The sequence below is a fragment of the Athene noctua genome, chromosome 2, assembly GCF_965140245.1.
Source record: "Athene noctua chromosome 2, bAthNoc1.hap1.1, whole genome shotgun sequence".
In the NCBI taxonomy this organism is placed as follows: domain Eukaryota; kingdom Metazoa; phylum Chordata; class Aves; order Strigiformes; family Strigidae; genus Athene; species Athene noctua.
The window spans coordinates 155,015,038-155,033,976 of record NC_134038.1 but is presented as its reverse complement, the minus strand read 5'-3'; the positions used below and the strand labels follow the sequence as shown (position 1 = coordinate 155,033,976).

The 18,939-nt window shown below is 42.9% G+C and overlaps 1 protein-coding gene across 4 annotated transcripts in view; it reads left to right on the top strand.

Annotated features, from left to right (window-relative positions):
- Nucleotides 1–1,494: 1,494 nt before the first annotated feature.
- The window catches only part of DCLK3 (doublecortin like kinase 3), a 52,048-nt gene continuing 34,603 nt past the window's right edge, over nucleotides 1,495–18,939 (top strand). For all 4 annotated transcript variants that reach the window (XM_074900784.1, XM_074900781.1, XM_074900780.1 and 1 more), the window contains exons 1-2: nucleotides 1,495–1,645; nucleotides 15,080–16,968. In XM_074900784.1, coding sequence (XP_074756885.1) covers nucleotides 1,576–1,645; nucleotides 15,080–16,968 — 1,959 coding nt within the window. In that variant the 5' untranslated portion in view covers nucleotides 1,495–1,575. The remainder of the gene's footprint in view (nucleotides 1,646–15,079; nucleotides 16,969–18,939) is intronic.

Here is an 18,939-nt window from a genome sequence, read left to right as displayed (position 1 = left end):
CTAAATCTTTTAGTCTGACCTACTGGATAAGCCTGGCCACTAAATTTTATCCAATTACACCTGTGGCAAGTCCAACTACTTCTACTGGGATAGAGTATATTTTCCACAGAGACATCCTGTTTTATTTGGAGATTTCCAGAGAAGAAACACAGCTTCCTTCCATGATTTGTGCCAACGATTACTCACTCCCATTGATAATATTTCTAATTTGAATTTGCCCAACTTCAGCTTCCAGATGTTGACTCTATATTACTGTTTTCCTCTACAAGGACAAAGAGCCTTTTAATTCCTGTTATTTTCCCCTATGAAGGTATATAGGTGCTGTTATCAAATTGCATCTCCTTCTTTGTATGGCAAATGATCTGACTTCTTTTCATACAATCCTTAAACCAGCGTTGTGGCTTGCCACTTCACTTTCACATAGTTTCCTAATGACTAGGTGTGCCAGACGTTGTAGCCAGCATCCCATGGGCAGCCTGGATGCTGCGGCACGGGGAGATTAAATTAACTCTGTGCTCTTCCTCACCTCCTCATACTTTATGAAGATGATGGGCAACCAGTTGTTGATGCGTCCAACAGACACTTTATTTACAGAATCACAGAATCAACTAAGTTGGAAAAGACTTTGAAGATCATCCAGTCCAACCGTTAACCTCACACTGACAGTTCCCAACTACACCATGTCCTTAAGTGCTGGGTCAACCCGACTCTTCAACCCCTCCAGGGATGGGGACTCCACCCCTGCCCTGGGCAGCCCATTCCAACCCCCAACAACCCCTTCTGCAAAGAAATACTTCCTAATGGCCGGTCTAACCCTTCCCTGGTGCAGCTTGAGGCCATTCCCTCTTGTCCTGTTGCTTGTTCCTTGGTTCAAGAGACTCATCCCCAGGTCTCTGCACCCTCCTTTCAGGGAGCTGTAGAGGGCGATGAGGTCTCCCCTCAGCCTCCTCTTCTCCAGACTAAACCCCCCAGTTCCCTCAGCCGCTCCTCGTGAGACCTGTCATTCAGACCCTTTACATCACTTAGCACTTGTCTTTTTTAATCCAAGGCAAATTGGACGATTTACCAAGCCTGCTTGGCACGTAAGGGGCTACAACAGACGTTGTCTGCACTCGGGGGTGGGGGGGCTTGCAGCCGCGCCTCGCGTCCCGCCACCCGGGGAACACCCGCGGGGACGGGTGAAGCCCCACGGCACAACCAACTCCCGTGCCGGGCGGGTGGGCGTCCGGCGGAGCGGGGAAACGGGGACTCCGCGGTAGCCGCGCCCTGACAGAGGGGGTCCCCGGGGAAAGGCGGGCAGCGGCTGCGGCGCCGGAGGAGGCGGCAGCAGAGCGGGCGAGGGGGCGGGCGGCCGCCGCCTGAGGAGATGGCGGCGGGGAGGCGCGGGGCTGCCCCGGGAGGGCGGGCCGGGGAGGTGTGACCGCTGGCGTGGCCGTTGCGCGGCGCCGCCTCCCCGCCGGGTCCCCTCCTTCCCTCCCGCCCTCTGCCCTCACAGCTGGGAGGCGGCGCGGAGCGACCGCCCGTGCGGTGGGGCGCGGAGCGGAGCGGGCAGCCCCCGGGCCGGGACCCCGCGCCATGCCGGCCGCCGCGCCGCCCCCGCTCCACCCCGCCGCGGGCTCCTGCTGCCCCTACGGCCACTGCGCGGGTGAGTGCCCCCTTCCCTCGGGCACCCCCTGCCCCGGGGAGGAGCGGGGCGAGCTGGGGGCGCCGCGCCTCGGCTCCGGGGAGGGGGTGAGGGCGGCTCCGGCGGCGAAACTTCCTCCGCGGGTCCTTGCGGGGCTGCGCGGAGCGGCGGGAGCCGTCGGTGGCGTTTGGGCGAGAGGTGGGGCGGCTTGGGAGGGACGGAGCGAGGAGCCGTCCCGGCTGGGCGGTGGGACGGGGGCTTTGGGAGCCAGGGAAGGAAGGAAGACAGGCTTCTAAAAAAGGGGGTCCCCGAAGGTGCGAAGCTGGCGTTGGTTACTCCACCGCGCTCCTTCAGTCACTTGTATTTTTGATGAAGGAGGAGACACACACACACACTCCGCTTTGTATCGTGGTGGAAACTAATGAAACGGTTTCGTCGCACAGCCCGTGGGAAGCGGAACGAGAGGCTGCTGCCAGCCGGGGAGAGGGTCCCAGCTGCTTCCACCGGGGGGGGCGGGGGGTGTCAGGGTCTCTGTGCTCCCTTTGCCAGGCCGAGACACCCCCCAGCAGCCGTGCGAGGGGCAGGAGCCAGCCTCGGGGGCCGAGCGTGGAGCCGGCGCTTGCTGTTCCGCGGCGTTACCCCGCGCTCCCATCACAATTGAAGACTGGAAGTAACTTGCGCTCTTAGTAGCCGCTGTGGGTGCCGTTGGCTTGGCGTGAACACTCGCGGGCTGCTCAGAGAGCACCGATGCGCTGAAAAAAAAAAAAAAAAAAAGTAAATGACACGCGATGTGGCGATTTTTTAAATATGTTGCACAACTGCGTGCTCAAACGCACTTAAGGGTGGTGAATTTTCCCTCGGCTGGGAAATTACTACAGCTGGAGCTATGCGGGTTACAGGCTCAAAGGGTGGGGAGGGCTGTGGTGTCAGGTGGGGGTGCTGTGACATGCGGTAGCCAAACCTCCCGGGCAAAGAATGCCGCTTGTGCCCTTGTATCCCCTGGCTTCTGTGGTTGCATCAGTTATGTTTGCTCCCGTTTAATAACAGAACAGATATTTATAAGAAAACTGCTCCATAACTTTTCACTGCACAGCGTTGTTTTCTGCCTTCTTCGGGGGACATGCAGTACCCGATGTCAGCAGGACTGGCTGGGCCACTGGTTTGAGTCAATGGACCAGCTTTCAGGTTGTGTTTGGAAACAACCCGGTAAACTGAAACTTTTGCTACACAGTGTACTGAAACACTTCATTTTTTAAAAAAAAAAAAAAAACAAAACAAACCTCTCAACAGCATAACAAAATTCTGGCTTCTTCCTCAGAGCATTTGGATTGCAGCCTGTATTGTTTGAGGGGATAACCTAAGAGTTTATCACCAAACCAAATCATCATGCATCCTTTTGCTACTGGCTTTATATAGAAATGAAAATGTATGTATATGCATCTTTGCATGCAAGTTTGTCTTCTCACCTCCTTGTCTACTTTTTCTTTAGCCCCCCCCCCCCCCCCCCCCCTTTTCCTTCTTGACACTTGTGTTTTTAATATGGTCTAAATGCAGTCTTGACTCTGAAATGTTGAGAACCAGCAGAGTCCCAAAACAGTCAGCAAGTGAAACCAAGCTTACAAAACATATTACAGCTACTTTATGCAGTAGAAATATGGTTATTATTGCAATAATAACAGCCATATTTCATTTCTGTCATGCTCTTCTCAAGAGGTGGCTGCATTTTATATCTCAGGAAGCCATCCTGCGGCTCTCTGGATAAAACCGATCCTGCAGAGTTAGTCTCTTTCTTGTAGTGTAACAGGGTGTGGATCTCCTGAAATGGCACTATTCTTTCCATGAAAATTTTTGTAGGATGTTGGGAGACATTAGCTGAGAGCTAGCTTCTGATAAATCTCCATCTGTTGTTCATTAACCTGAATTGGTTAATTGGACTTAAACTGTCAGCAAAGATAAGATAACTTGGTTTTAATTCAAGATGTTGGCAGCTGTTCAAGCCTCTGAATTTGAGCTGTGATAAAGTTACTTTGTCTTGATTGTTTTGTGCTTGTTTGTTTTTTTCTTTTTTAATACTCTAGTTAATTACCTTGGTCATGCTAACCTGAGTTTTGAATGTATCTTTACCTGGTAGTGTCACTATATGCTTTGTATCTGTCTGCGCTGCTGCTTTTTCTAGTCATGTTCTGCAGAGCTTCACAATTTTGGCATCTGAGGGACTTTCAGCATGTGGTGACTAAGGGAAGTTGTGTGGGATTCATTTCCCCATTTCTAAGATTACTTAGCTTAGTTTGTTTTCTGCAGAAAGATCTATAGTTTTGTAGTTATCAGGGAAGCTGGCGGTCCTTCCTTCTTTTCCAACAGCTCTAGGTCAAAATGAGTTGGTATCTGTCAGTGCTTTTCCTTTTTTCCTTTGACATGATGATTCCTAAACATTTAACAACATTTGAAATCGGCATTATATAGATTTTCTTGTAAATATAATTAGCATCAGAACATTATGGTGACTTTAGAGCCTCAGTTAGATCTGATTCAGATCTCGCTGAAAGTAATGTGAATCTTTTAATTATCTTCAGTGCAACTTGGATCAGAGCTGAATATGTAGTAGTTGAAAGAGGTGAATGTGACGCTTCCCTTCTTAACAGTATACTATTTTCCAGGTTTTTCTAATTTTCAAGGTACTGGGTCTGTCCTTTTGGAGTGTGAGCCAGATACTGGAAAGAATGAAAAAAAGGAGGGGGAGCTACTGCATCGATTTGATCTAATGTAAATTTGGAGTTTTGATAATGCTTGCAAATTGTTCATCTTACCTAGCATTCATTAATTTGCCTTCACTGCAAATGAAAGTCGGGCGTGTTTACTATCTTCCTTTTGTTATTAGCCTAGTTTACTCAGTCAAGTCATTGTAAGAATGCAAAACAATTATTTATGTCATATATTCTTAGAAGAAACTCACAGTAATCATTCTGAAAACACCATCTCCCACTCAATCAGTATTGCTAGCCTGCACATATACTCCAATTTTTTAGTTTTCTTGTCACCCCAAGTAATGTAGTTAATGAAAATGCTGAGAACTGTCTGGTGTGAAAAATCCTGGTCTTTCCGTTTGTCATCATGCTTTTAAGTCTAATTAGCATTAGCTTAGAGTTTTCCCTGAGAAACCCATTTTCTAAGTTCTGCAAAACATTTTGTTTTGCAATGTTCACTTTAATACATGAGTCTCTTCTGAAAAAGTGGTTCTGTAATAATGGGGTTTGGAATCCTACATTTATATGCAAGTTAACCTCTTTTAAATGTGCCAGATTTCCAAAGAAAACTTTTGGGTAATTGACCCTTTTGCAAACCAGATGGAGAATCAGACTATGGCTGGGTCTTTGCTTTGGTTATGCAACAAGGTTATTGGTAATAAAGGATCTAGAAGCCTAATTAAACCCTCAGTGACACCTCTGCAAGCTCTCTTATTTTCACTGGGTTTGCTCAGTTGCAACTGATTAGTCATCAAGTTGAGATTTAGGAAGCAATGCAAATAAAATCTCCCACAAGAAGAAACACAATCCTGCTCCTTTGACTGAGGCAACATTGGCTAACAGGATTAAAAAGCAGTGAAAGCTTACTTTGTGATGAAACATGAATAATTAATTTGAAAAATAGGGTAGTTCAGGAGTCATGAGCATCAACGTGAAACTCCCTGTACACTGAGCACTGAGAAACACATGGAGGGCTTTGCCAGATGGATCCTGGCAAATATCACAGTTGTGTAAGATGTTTTTGTTTCCCTCTGTCAGTTCTATCCCTCTCCTGAAAGACTCTTGATGGAAGGTTCTGGACTGCAGAGCTCACTGCCCTGGTTTCTGGGGCAGACCCTAAAGCTGTCAAACTGCGTAACACAGACATGGCTGTTCCCAATAAAATACACAGCCTGTCATCTTTGAAAGAAATTAAATAAATGAGCAGTTTCATAATACTCTTTTTTTGGTTTTATGCAGGGTAACAACTTAAACTGAGCCTCACACCTCCAAAGGCACTGATTCATTTCACGTGCAGTCTTACATTTTACTTAGTCTTTACAGATTATGCATCTGTATACTTCTTTAAAGGGCTTTCTTTATGCTCGCTTTTTAATTTGCTACCCTTAAAATGTCAGAAGATAATGAAAGTGGGGTTCTGCTCAAAAAAAAAAAAAAAATTTAAAAAAAATAATTTATGGCACTTGTGAGTCATTACCAGACTACATGAAATCTTTACCTTCATCTGCTACTCTGGGGGTGATTCAGCTCAGTTTAACACTAACACATGGCAATAGCCATCTGTGTTTGCTGTAAATATTTTATTTTTTTTATTACAAATGGCTTGATTTAGAAAATCCTAAACTGTACAGTGGGATGGCCGTGGGCCTGCAAGGGAAGGAGGTGAGTGCCTGGGAAGGTAAGTTTTGTCCAACCACTGTTGCAAGGTTGGAAAAGGGACCGTAACACTCGGAGAGCAAACCAGGCTGCCCTGCAGCAATCTGGACCCAGCTGCTCCTTCACGGGGGGAGCTGGACAACTGAGGGCCAGGGCAGGCTGCAAAGTGACTCTGAACACTTAACAAAGTGGAGAGGGGAGTGAGAGAGAAGCAAGGAAAACCCTGAGTTTATCTGCTTTGAGGAGAAAGAAGGAAAGGTGGCTGCTAAATGTTATTTATCCCTTGTGGTTCTCATACAGTAAATATGGTCACATGTTGCTGCATGCTGAGCCTCCTACATGCATTTCACTGCAGGATGGCACCCACAGTGCGGCTGGGGGTGACACGGAGGCACCACCCATCCTCAGAATGGAAAAATCCAGAGCTTATCTAGCCATAGCGAGGGATCCAGTGAGGGCATCCCTCAGGCTCGCTCCCTCCCTCTGCTAAAGTCCAGCCAGCTGCATGGTTTTCTACCTAGGCTCTCCCTCCAGACAGGCCTTCCCGTCTTGGGGACACCTTTGCTACTACATCTCCCTGCTTTTTAGCTGCTCTGGTATTCTTTGCCTTCTAGGATCTCCCATAAACTCAGAGGTCTGTGTCCCAAAACCAGCGGGGAAAAGGAAGTAGAGTCCGTTCTTTCTTTCTAGAGTGAAAGACTGAGGAAGACTGAGGATGGGCATTCATGGGATTGAAGGATTTGGAGATCTTTAGTTTCCAGTTTGCATGACATAATGGATGTTTATTCTTAAAATAAAAAGCGTAGATATTGAAGATATGGTGCACGATGCAAAGTTTTGATGTTGTCTTGCCTGTCCTTATGAAGTCAGGGAGTGGGTACAAAGGTGTGCATCTCCCGTACTCCTGTACTCTAGGACAAGCCACTAAGGACGTTTTCTTTCCTCGCAGCTGACACTTTGGCACGCACTTAATAGTACCAGACGTATTTGGCCGGGAGAAACTTTAGTTCTGTTGGTGACGTATGGGACAGAAGGAACACAACTTGACACACAGCTGAGTTTGCAGGGCTGACAGTGAAAGGAAAAATAATATTGCCTGTGAATTTAAGCATGCTTGATGTGAAATTATGAAAGATAATGAACTTGGAGTCCTGTCATACTAATTTTATAGGATCTTTTAGGGCTAAAACTGTACATTTATGAGATAGAGATATTGTTGTGGTGATTTTTCTTCCTTTTGGTAGATGAGCCCAAATTAGGTTTTCTTTTGTGAACTTAGAATACTGCCTAAGCTGCTGAGTGATTTTTGGTTTCTACAAATTGGGTTAGATTGGGTCAGCGATTGATCTCCATTACACTAGTGCAAATTGGACATGGGATGTGCTGGCATAAGTATGACTGGAGGTGCCCATTAGGGTAGCAGAAATGATGTTATAGAAATTAATAATTTTTAAAAAATCCATTTTTGTTCATTGTGACAGTATTAAAACTGTTCCGGAAAGATTTAAGCTGTTCACGTTTGTAATATGAACGTGGCTTTGTTTTCCTTCTGCACCAGTAGCTAATGCAAATAAGAATTAGTGTAAATACCATGATGAGTTGTTTTTTTTTAATGTAATTGGATAAAATACACTTTGGTCTTCTAAAAATACTTAGACTGTACTTAGTTTTAGTAAATCATGTTTATAATACCATTTACTGACTGTCAAATGTATTCTGAACACATATGATTTGTTCGATGTATCTGTTCAATGTATAAAAAAAAATGTATTTCTACAAGGCCAGGTACTTATAATCTAACATTATTCACGTTACAAAGTCAAGCCTTTATGACTATTTATTAGCAGTGCTGTCTCCCCAGCCTGTGCTTCTGTGCATTAAGATATTATAAACATTACACTATCAAATGCGGCTTTTTCCCCCCAGGGTCTGTGGTGGCTCCATCAGTGCATACAATAGACAAAGCTTACCTAATGAGCATCTACTTACTCTTTACCCTGGCTGTTCGTGCCTTTCACTGCATGCGTTTTGAACCCTGCTGTTAATGCAGGCTTATTAACCTGTGGGCTTTTCCATCATGGTTATTGCTATAGTAACAAACATGGATTAGCATCTCTGTGACACCTGTAAAGGGAGGGCATGAACTGCATACCCCTTTGCAGCCTGTCCTGGCCCTCTCTTGTCCAGCTCCCCCCATGAAGGTGAAAAAAAAAATAAAGTCAAAAGCACTTTAATTTGGGGAAGAATGCAACTTGAGATGTCCAGGTCCTGAATTTTGGGATGACCTAGAATTTTCTATGTGTTGTGTCCGAAGTACCTCTTCCAGTATATTCTCTTGCAGCTGTGAGCACTGAGCAGGTTTGTGGATCAGGTCTCATTTTGGCCACCAGAATGTAATCCTCTCTGAGAAATCTAGATTAAATTGATTGCTTTGAAATTCTATGGAATTGGTTGAGAGAAAATCCAGTTTTTCAGAGCTGTACTGCCTTACTCAGAGAAACTATTCTTCTTCCTGTGTTCTTTCACCACACACTTTTCAGTTCTTCTAATTACAGGGTTTTTTACGGCACAGTCCTGATGCTGAAAAGAGGATCTACTGTACCCTGGAGTAGACAGAGTTTAGAAGTCCATGCAGTTTTTCTGACCTTGTATGCAAGGAGGAAGTGAATTCAAATCGTGCTGATAACTTTAATTTTGTCTTGTCTTAATGATGACCTTGGTAATGTTCTCATAATGTTGTCACCTGTTTGTGCATGTAGTTTTTCCTGTTCCTCAAAAAAGAAAAATCAAGGTGAACTAATATGGTTAAGTGACAGCAAAAGCAGGTAGATATCCTTATGAAGAGCTGCAAAGGAACAGACCATGTGAGGACTGTTCTGTTGCTGGCTCCCAATCCCATCCCTTTGCCCAAGTTCATCATCCAACCTGACTTCCCAACCTGCTTTTTTTCTCACCTTCACATTTTACTGCTACCCTATTACAGTCTCCATCTGCTGCTGGCCGCTGTGTCAGCAAAGTTCATAGAAATTGCTGTCAGTCAGTATCAAAGTTCATAGGAACTGCTATCAGACAGTGTCTAACTATGGGCCTATTTGCTCCATTTCCTGCAGTCTGTCGCAGACCCTCTTTTAAATTCTTTTCTCTTACCCTCCTTGTCAATTCTTCCCTAGGTTTCCTTTTTCAGTGTCAGTGTCTGGCCCTGCTATGTGCTGGCTGGATTCTGGGCCGTGATACCAGCAAGGCAATGCCCCTTTCAGTTCCCTCTCCTATTCCCAGCCCTCCTCTTCTCTCCCTGAAATTTCCAGCTCCCTCTCCCTGCTCCTACTATATTGTGTCTTTCCTTGGAATTTCCCCAATCAACTTCAATTTTTAATCCCTTTGCCATAGCCTGTTTTATAAGAAATTTCGAATTCTGTCTCTTTGCTGGGCCAATTTGTCTTCCATAACACATGGGAGGACAGAGTGACCCCCTTCTCCCAATGCCCTGATTGTTTGTCTCTGTACGGTGTTTCCTTTGGTAGCAAAATCCCTGTGTTCCATGTTTTCTTCCAGTCTCCCTTCTGACAAGCCATTTCCAATCTCCTCTGTTTCCGTTAGTGACTCTCAGTCTCCGTGTGAGAAGCCTAGCCGCCTTTACTGAATCTCAGACTTTGGATTCAACTGCTCACCTTCCACTTTTTCTTACTAACTTCATTCTCTCGTCCTGACAGCTGGTGGGGTTTTCGAAAGCACCCAGACATTGACCTCCCACTGAAATGGCTTGCATAATACCTCTGAATGTCCCATTTTCAGATTTTCCTTTCCTTCATGGTCTGCTCTGTCTACTTTTGTCTGAATTAAACAGCTCTGGGATTGCCAAGAAGATGGAGACACAAGCTGTCTTCTCGGTTCTGGTGCTTGACCCTCCTCTAGCAGTTACTAAACCTGTTACAGTGGAAAAGACATTTTGAAGCTTGGCTTGAAGCATGCTGGTGTCCTCAGGGTCTGCCATACCTCTGAGCTTTGTGAGCCTTTGGAGCTTGCTCAGGCTGGAACTAGCAGGGACTGTCCTGCTACGTTTGGCACTGTCTCAATCCAGGCCTTGTGAAATTTGACTTTCTTTTTCTACTCAGGATTTTATGTGAACAAAACTGACACAGTGGGACTGCCTTTCTTTGCTGCTGAAATAACCATCAGTCCTGCCTCAAACAAAATCTCTGCCCTAAGATGCGTGGCAGGGAGGGGAAGAAAGAGAGGGTGCTACAGCTATGGGTCTTTAGAGAAAAATTCACCTGTAGTGTTTCCAACAGTAGGAATGTAAATAATGCCCATGTAAAATTTATTTGCTGTAAAAGGATGCCTGTGATCATATTTTGTTTCCTTATAACTAATTTAGTTCGTTGAGTCTTGCCACACTACTGCTTCAGTCTTGGGCACTAACAATGTGCCCTAGCCCTGAAAGTTGCAACATTTAATAATTTACAGCAGGAAGAGGAGATCAAGATGACATACTTCTAGAGGACTCAGACTGCATCCTGGAGCTGACTGCTGATGCACACTGGTAACCTGTGTGAACTCCGTACTTGGCTGCTCTGAGTTAAAGGCTAGAGCATTCTTCACCCTTAAGTACTTCAAGATACTTGATGCTTTGACATAAATGGAATGTTTTGGGTTCCAGTTAAGATAGGATTTTTTTTTTTCTATGGTCTTTGTTTTGCATGCCCTCAGCAGGAATTGCTGGGGCTTAAGGAAGAAACAGACATTTTTGGTGATATTCTTTCCCATCCTGTTTGAAACAGTATTTTGTTTATGCTATATTTGGACTAATATATTAAAATAATGCCTAGATACACAGTTTCTGTCATGTACAACTTTACTTGCATGAAGAATGCGGCTAATGTTTTGGGGAGTTTTCATGGAAAGTGGAGGCTTTCACATTAATCCAAGGCCCTCTAAAGAAACTGCAGGGCTTAAATAACATCATTTTATTCACAGAAAGCAATGCCATAGCTAGATTCTATTTCAGTGTTGTCTTCTGTTTTAAATTGTGTTGTAATACTCTTTGTAAAAATTGAATTCCACTTCAACCTGTGACTTGGTAGCAGAATTAGCTGCTGAGTAAACTATTCGTTTAATTACTGAAACTGTGATCTCAAGCAGGAGAACCAAGAAGGAATGCAAGATGAGTGGGCAATTTTTAATTAATGAACAAAAACTTAGACGAGTCAAGGGAAGAGATAAGTTTTGAAGGACAAATGGCAGCAGTGCATTTTCAATTGCAAGAATAGGTAACCTCTGGCAAACCCCATTTCTCTGCTGTTGCAGAGGGTGTAGCCAGGCAATTCCTTAAGATATAGATTGGTAGAAGCTCTGTATACACACCTTATTCAGAGCTTAAGTCTTCTGAATTTGCTTTATTTGACTGCAGGTCCAGAGTATGAGTCAAAACCCTACAAGGAAGGGTCTTCACGAGGAATTTTTGCAGTTTCCCCCTATGCCTCCCCCCCCCCACCCACCGCTCAGTGGGATTGACTGTGACTATCACAAATGGTTTGCAAATTGGCTTTTAAAAATGAGCCACAGAAGCTGTGCTCCCTGCAGCAAGCATTTTTTCTCCAGGGAGCACTTGTGCTCTGATCAATAGGTGCTACACTTCTTGTTCCTGCTACGTGTTTGAGTCCTCAAATTTTTGTTTGTTCCATCCTCCCTGCTTCTCTAGAGACTTGGTGTGATTGTTAACCCTACAAGACCACCATGTCTTCATCATCTGGAGCTCTGTATTACTCTGCGAGTCCCATTTTTCTTTCTTCTGTGCCCACGTGCACAGCTTAGGTGGCACGCATGATTCCCTTGACCAGCCGTGCTGCATTACCCCTGCCCTTCCACAGCAACAGTCCTCAGCAGCCGCCTCAGCCATGCTGCTCCCCTACAGTCTTCTGCCTTCTTAATCTTTGCATCATCCTATATATTGATACTTGTGATACACAGGCATATATAGATGAATGTGTATACAGATAAAAAGACAGATACATCCATCCATCCATACTAACATTTATAAGAAATATATATCTTTAATAATCATTAGTTCTCAGTAAGACAGTAAAAGAAAAACCACATTTTGTTCTCTGATGTATAATTTGCCAGTACTCAGACTCATTGAAGTATGTTTCTGATCCCACCTCCCTCTTCCTCCCTCTCCCACTTGTATATAAATATGGAAACAAGATTTTGAGGCAATAAAAATTGTAGCTATAGGATTTGTGTACGTGTGTGACCTTTGAAGGCTTTCTCGAAATGCTGCTTTAAGTGTGTGCACTTTCCTGACAGATTGAGGCTTGTTTCATATGTATCAGTTAAATATAGCATAACTGGAAAATAACAGAAAGTATGACTGAAATAGTTGTAACAGGCTATTGAAATTAATTTTTTATTTTATGTAATATATAGTCATTGTGACCACCACTTTAACAAAATTTGACACTTTCCTTTTTCTCAGAGAACATTAGGAAATTCCTTTATGCATTGATTTACGCATTCATGTAACTTCCCTTTTCATCTTAGAAAAATATGCAATATTATTGCCAGTTTAAAAAGCACAAAAACACATTCCTGGATTGTTCCTAATAATTACATGAAACTGCTCTTATTCCATTAGTTATAGAATGAAAAAAGAAACTTGGTTTCTGCTTAAAGCTTAGCTGATTTAGTGAAGAAAGGAAACATAATTGATGTTTGGGTAATTGAAACAATCAACAGTGCAGCCAGGCACTCGAAATGAATGGTTTATAGAAAGGTGTGATAATAGTGGCATAGCTGGGAGAAACATAATCTGTGGGAAATGTCATTATTAGTGCAGCATTTTTTTGTTGTGCCAAGATTATAAACGGGAAAAATGTCATGCACTGTTCCCATAAACAAGATAATGCTTTGATGACAGCGGGTACAAAAGAATCTGGATATGTTGATTAAATTCAGAGCTTTGGCAGTTCCTGGTAACCAACATGTTCTGGAGTTGATTTAGATTTCAGAGAACTATTATTACATCTGAATGTTTTGTTTTGTTTTTTCCCCATTCACAGTAGGCTTTATTCTGGGTAGAATGTAAATATCTGATTGCTGAAAAATCACTAGCACATATGTAGTCATCTCTTGATAACAAGAGATCATCCTTAAAAAGCAAAATGAAGACAGAAATAACTTGTACAACCACCAAGCATTAGTCACACGTAGCTCTTATATAATGCTTACGTCTTCAACCAGCATGCTGGCAGCTGGGCTTCTTTGTGATATTTATTTGGAGAAGAAGGATCTGTCTCATTTGGCAGAGGAAGAAAATGAAGCCAAGAGTTAAGGGGCATGCGGGGGGGCACACAGCACTGAGCTGGTGAGATTATTAACAACTAAGCAGTGTCCGTTACCGTACATCGAACGAAGCCAACAGTGGAGCAGAGGTCTGTAGTAGTGCCTCCTCGTGTTCTTTCCCTACTCAAACCCTGGCCTTTTGAATGTGCTATTTTTGAGGCAGAGCAAATCAATGCTGCAGCAGTTGTTGTAGTTTTCCCTTTTGTTTGTTGTTCTAGGTGAGGAGGCGTATTTCCTCTTCACTCTATTATGCCTTGATGAAAAGGACAAATAAAAATACATAGCTCGGAATACTGAAAATGGCTTTTCAGCAGCTGAAAACCAAAATGTAGTAGGCTTAAGCTTGCCAGAACTCTTGAACACATGTGTGTGAACCCTGACACCAGGAGGAACGCTCATATGCGCAGATCTTCCTTTGTGGATTTGCTCATGCACTGTGACTATGTCATTGTAGTAACGTATGAAAATGGTTGTGATTCTCTGGGATATAAGCCATTTGTGTATGGGAATTTCCTTGTAATGGTTCAGTAATCATTCTGGTTGCGTTCTTTTGGTTTGGTCTTGTTATATATTAAATGTTTGTTCCCAATTGAAATGCAAGACTATTAAATGGAGTTGGAAGCACTCTGTGATCTCATTCTGAAAGTTTATTTCTTGAGGCTGAAAAGAATTGCATTGTAATTAAGTTTTAATCTTAATAAGTACAAGAAATCAGAGTATTATAAGTGGATATTTTTTATACTTAGCTTATTGCTGTGTTTATAAACAGTCAATTATGTTCTAGGTTGGTTTGTCCATAACCATGCGTTATCTTTTCAGTTCTTCCTTTTCAGAGTTACGTGTAATGAGTGGTGCTGTTTTCTTTGGTTGGTCTTCTAAAATGAAGTATCAGACGAAAAACTGTTAATCCTAGCGGATTAACTGTTATCCTAGAGGATATTCAGAACTTTGTGTGATTTTACATAATTTTTGAAATTAAAAAGTCAAACCAAAATACTGGAAAACCAGGACTCCAGTTATCCAACAAAACTAAGATGGCCTTTCTTTAAGGGAAAAATTTAAGCTACATTACTATTAAATGTACTATAAAATTGCTGTAAAATTACAGCAAAAGTAATGCTTTTAAAAAAGAATCTCATTAATTTATTATAGAAGTCTAGAAACTAAATGAACGGTCCAGGGAAAGTGAAGAGGAGGTAATTATAAGAATATAAGGTTGCACACACATAGCCATCTGGTAGCAATTTTGAAACAGAAGTGATTAGTTTCTTTTACTTTGTACAATGTAATTGTGGAACTTGCTGCCACAGCCTTTACAGAGGCCAAAATTGTAATTGGGTTCAGAAAGGAATTGAGTGAGTTCATGGCAGGTACATAAGAGAATGCTAAACAATCTGGATGCAGATGGCAGAAGTAACCCCATTTTTTGACACTTTCTGGGAGATGGGAGAATTTAGAATAAGGATCTATTTGTTTCCAATGTTTTTCCTTTTTAAAAAGCATTTCTCTGTCACAAAGTATATTTATATTTTCTCACAAGCTGGAAAATGTTTGTAGTTGCGTGTATGTGAAGTTACTTCTTTAGTGACAGTTAGAGTTCTTTATAAGCATTGAATTGACCTACCCTTACATACACTGACATGTAGAAAAACTGTTACTTAGAAAGATCTGATGGTGCAAAATTAATAATATGCCTGCTCTTTGTTCGCCTTAGGATGCCGAGGATTGTTTGACCATTCATCACACAATTCAAGCTCAAAAGTAAAAGAAAGGAAGCTACAAGGGACTTGTCCTCCCATTGGTCATGGAAACTATGGAAAACCATGTTTGAGTGAAAGCAGTCATAGGTCCCCATTTTTTAATCCCCGCAATGGTTTTCACACAATACATTCAGAGCACAGTCCTGTGAAGCCAAGGATTATTACAGTGGTGAAACCTGGTGGGCGCACACTCAGAAGGATAACATTGCTTCTCAACAGGAGATCAGTCCAGACCTTTGAACAGCTGATGGCTGACATTTCGGAAGCTCTGGGATTTCCACGCTGGAAGAATGACCGCGTGAGAAAGCTTTATAATCTGAGAGGGAGAGAAATCCGAAGTGTTTCTGACTTCTTCAGGGAAGGTGATGCATTCATAGCTATGGGCAGGGAGCCCCTCACTTTGAAGAACCTGGAAGTGGTATTACAAGAACTTTATCCTGAAAATCCTTATGCTGCCAGTGCTGCCATTCAGCAGAATGAGGAGCAGTCCCAAAAACTGAAGAGCAGGCTGTATGACAAGGCTTCAAAAGTGGACAGTGGCTTTGATGAGACCGAAATTACCAAGAACTGCAGCAATAGCATGTCTCCCAAACTGGTAGCTGGACATGAAGGAAAAAGTCAAGCCAAAACAAAGCAAGAGGAAAAAATGAGAACCAAAAAAAAGTGGACTAGAGAGAGCTGGGGTAGTGAGCAAGGAGTGAAGCCTTCTAGAAAAACCCGAGAAAGTGAGAGATACCTTAACCATGAGAGGAGTTCTGAGGACGGATTAGAAGAGAGTTCAGAGGAGGTGGTGAGGTGTGAGAAGTGTGAACAGGAAAGGCAGGCCAGGCAAAAGTTACAAAGGGAAAGGCAGGCTGAGGCCTCATTTGAGAACAGAGATCTGAACTCAGGCGCATGTCAGAGGTACCATGTAGAAAGAAATGCAAAAATCAGGAATTGCCGAAAATCTTCAGAAACTTGTCTGGAAGGCGAGGAAGTTGGTTGGAAAGATAGTGGCTGTAGGAGGACGTGGAAGCCTCTACACAGGAACGTTAATGAAGGGCTGGAGAAGCATAAAAGGAGCATTGAGAAGGAAAGGGATGTGGAGAAACATGAAAACCATGGGAAGGAAGTAATAAAAATCAAGAAGAATGCTGTAGAGGGGCTGCAGCTGACTCATGAAGCAAAGGAAGAGAATGGAAGTAGCTGTGTAATGAACCAAAGTGGTTGGCTAAAGAAGGACACTCCAAGGGATGCTGAGAAACCATCTAAAATACATAGGGAGGGCAGAGAGGGGCAAAGGTCTAAAGAAGAGAGTGCTAGAAGAGAGGGGAATATCACATGTAGAGAGAGTGACATGACACGACGAGAAAAAACAGGGGACCGCAGAGTGAATAAAGAAGAAAACAAGGCTCAGGGATTGGAAAACACAAGTCGTAGGTATGCCATTAAAAACAGGACCGATGTGGAAAAACACTATGAGATTGGCAGAACTATTGGGGATGGGAACTTTGCAGTGGTGAAGGAATGTCGCCACTGTGATACCAATCAGATCTATGCCATGAAAATTGTTGATAAATCCAAGCTGAAGGGGAAAGAGGACATGATGGAAAGTGAAATTCTGATCATCAGGAGTCTCTCTCATCCCAATATAGTAAGCTTAATTGAAGTGTACGAGACAGAAGCTGAGATCTACCTTATCCTAGAGTATGTCCCAGGAGGGGACTTATTTGATGCAATCATAGAAAGTGTGAAGTTCACAGAGCATGATGCTGCTGTCATGATCACTGACCTGTGTGAAGCACTGGTTTATATTCACAGCAAGAACATTGTCCACAGGGACCTCAAACCAGAGAATCTTTTGGTAAGTATGGGCAAACACATTGCACATGTGCAGGAGTTGAATTTATTTTCCTTTTAGTTATTGATCCTTGAATATTTTTAAGCAAATACTATGCAGAGATATTGCACTGTGGCAGGACTGTTTGGAAAAATGGGTACAATTTTGAAGTGAAATTACCATTAGAGTTCACTTCACGTAGATCTGCTATGCATTGCAGATAGCAGTGTGACCTGTCTTTCAGGGGTAGTGAGCATTTGTATGTTTTTTGGAAAACAGGTCTGTTACTTAGCATCTGACTTTTAGGTATGCAAGGATGATTTTTTTTTTTCAAAAAGAATGAACTGAATCATAAAGCATCTCCTGCAGACCAAAATTTATTAAAATTACTAATTTATTTATTTAGTGCACTTCTTGTCTACTGCAGTCACACATTCTGCAGACTGCTGTGCTAGTCCTCTACTGTAGTGATTGCTATCTTGTGACAATTTATTTTCTTAGGAGCAGAAGTATGATGCAGTTGTTTGAAATAATCTGACAGCAAAATATGAGTGTTTCGGTGAAACACAGCTCTAAAGTCAGCTCAAATACTAACTTCATGCCAAAGAGAATAGTTCTTTTTTCCATCACATTTCTGAGGCTACATTCTTTGCATCCAGCACTGAAGTCAACAGAGTTACTCACATGTGTGAATGTGCATAGAAATGTTTGCAGTATTGACACTTGACAAGACACCCATTGTAGAACAGTAACAGTAAGCAACTTTCCCTTGCTAATTGTCTTGTACTAGGGTTCCAAATTTCCTAATAGAGAGATACCAAATATTTGCCAGTCTCTAACAAATCAGATTTGATCTGCTGGTGGAAGATCATAGTTAGCCAGAAAAAAAGGTAGTAGATGATTTAGTCCTATGTGCCGTTCAGTTCTTTAAGGGAATTAATTTTGGGAAGAAATCAGTGTGTATTTCTGGACAAAAGCGTCAGGTGTAGCCTGTTGCAGAGGTTGAACAAGGCTGGGCCTGAACAGTTTGCTCCCAAACCTTTTGACTAACTAATAACATCTATACTGGGTCTTGCTATGTATCCTGCTCAGTCCGATGAAAACACTTGCTATGTGGTCTGTGTGTAAATAAATGATGGTGAGTGCAAGTGGCTTGTTTGCAAGAAGAAGTAGGCTTGTAGGCCCTGCCTTCATGCCTTGTTTTGCCATTAGAACAAAACTCCACTTAGAACTGCAGAGCGTTTTCCAGAAGCTGGTTTTCAGTTATGACCCAGCCTCCACTCCTTATTTGTTGAAAATAAGCTAGTGCGTGCGAAACACCTGAGACCAGATGTTTCATTTCCCTCTATAATATGTAATCATCACAGTGATGCAGGTAAGTAAAGAGAGGCAAGATACAGGTCTGTTCAGGTTGTTTCCACATTTAGTTCACAGCACTGCAAAACAGAGATTGCTGGGCAGTGACAAAGTTGTGTAGCACTGAAATAATCATGTTGCCCATTCTGACAGAAAATATTTTTCAAGGACAGACCGGCCCCCAGCTCGTAGGTATTTTGTCATAGGAGATCAGTGTTACCCAAACCCTAAGGGAAAGCAGATCGTACCTGTTCCATTTTCACCTTGCTGCTAATTGGCTGTGAACACCTGTATTAGATATTGTTTACATAAAGCATCCTGTTGAAAAGTTAAGTCTGTTCAACAAACCAGATGAGTTTATAAGCACTTGATAGCGCTGGATAGCTCATGTGCTATCTAATAAACAACCCTATAAATACAGGCCATTTAAGCAAGATTCTGGCTTTTCTAACTTTTTCATGTGCTGAGTCTGTCTCCTCAGAGTGACTGGAGCAGTAGCAGCAGAGTAGGAAGGAGAGCTGCCACTCCTCTTAACATCAGTCAGTGCTGAACAATAACAAACAGGATTGAAGCAAATTTCATGGGTTCATCTGCTTGTTGGTGGGTCAGGGGCTGGGGGAATCCTTCAGGAGAGGAAGC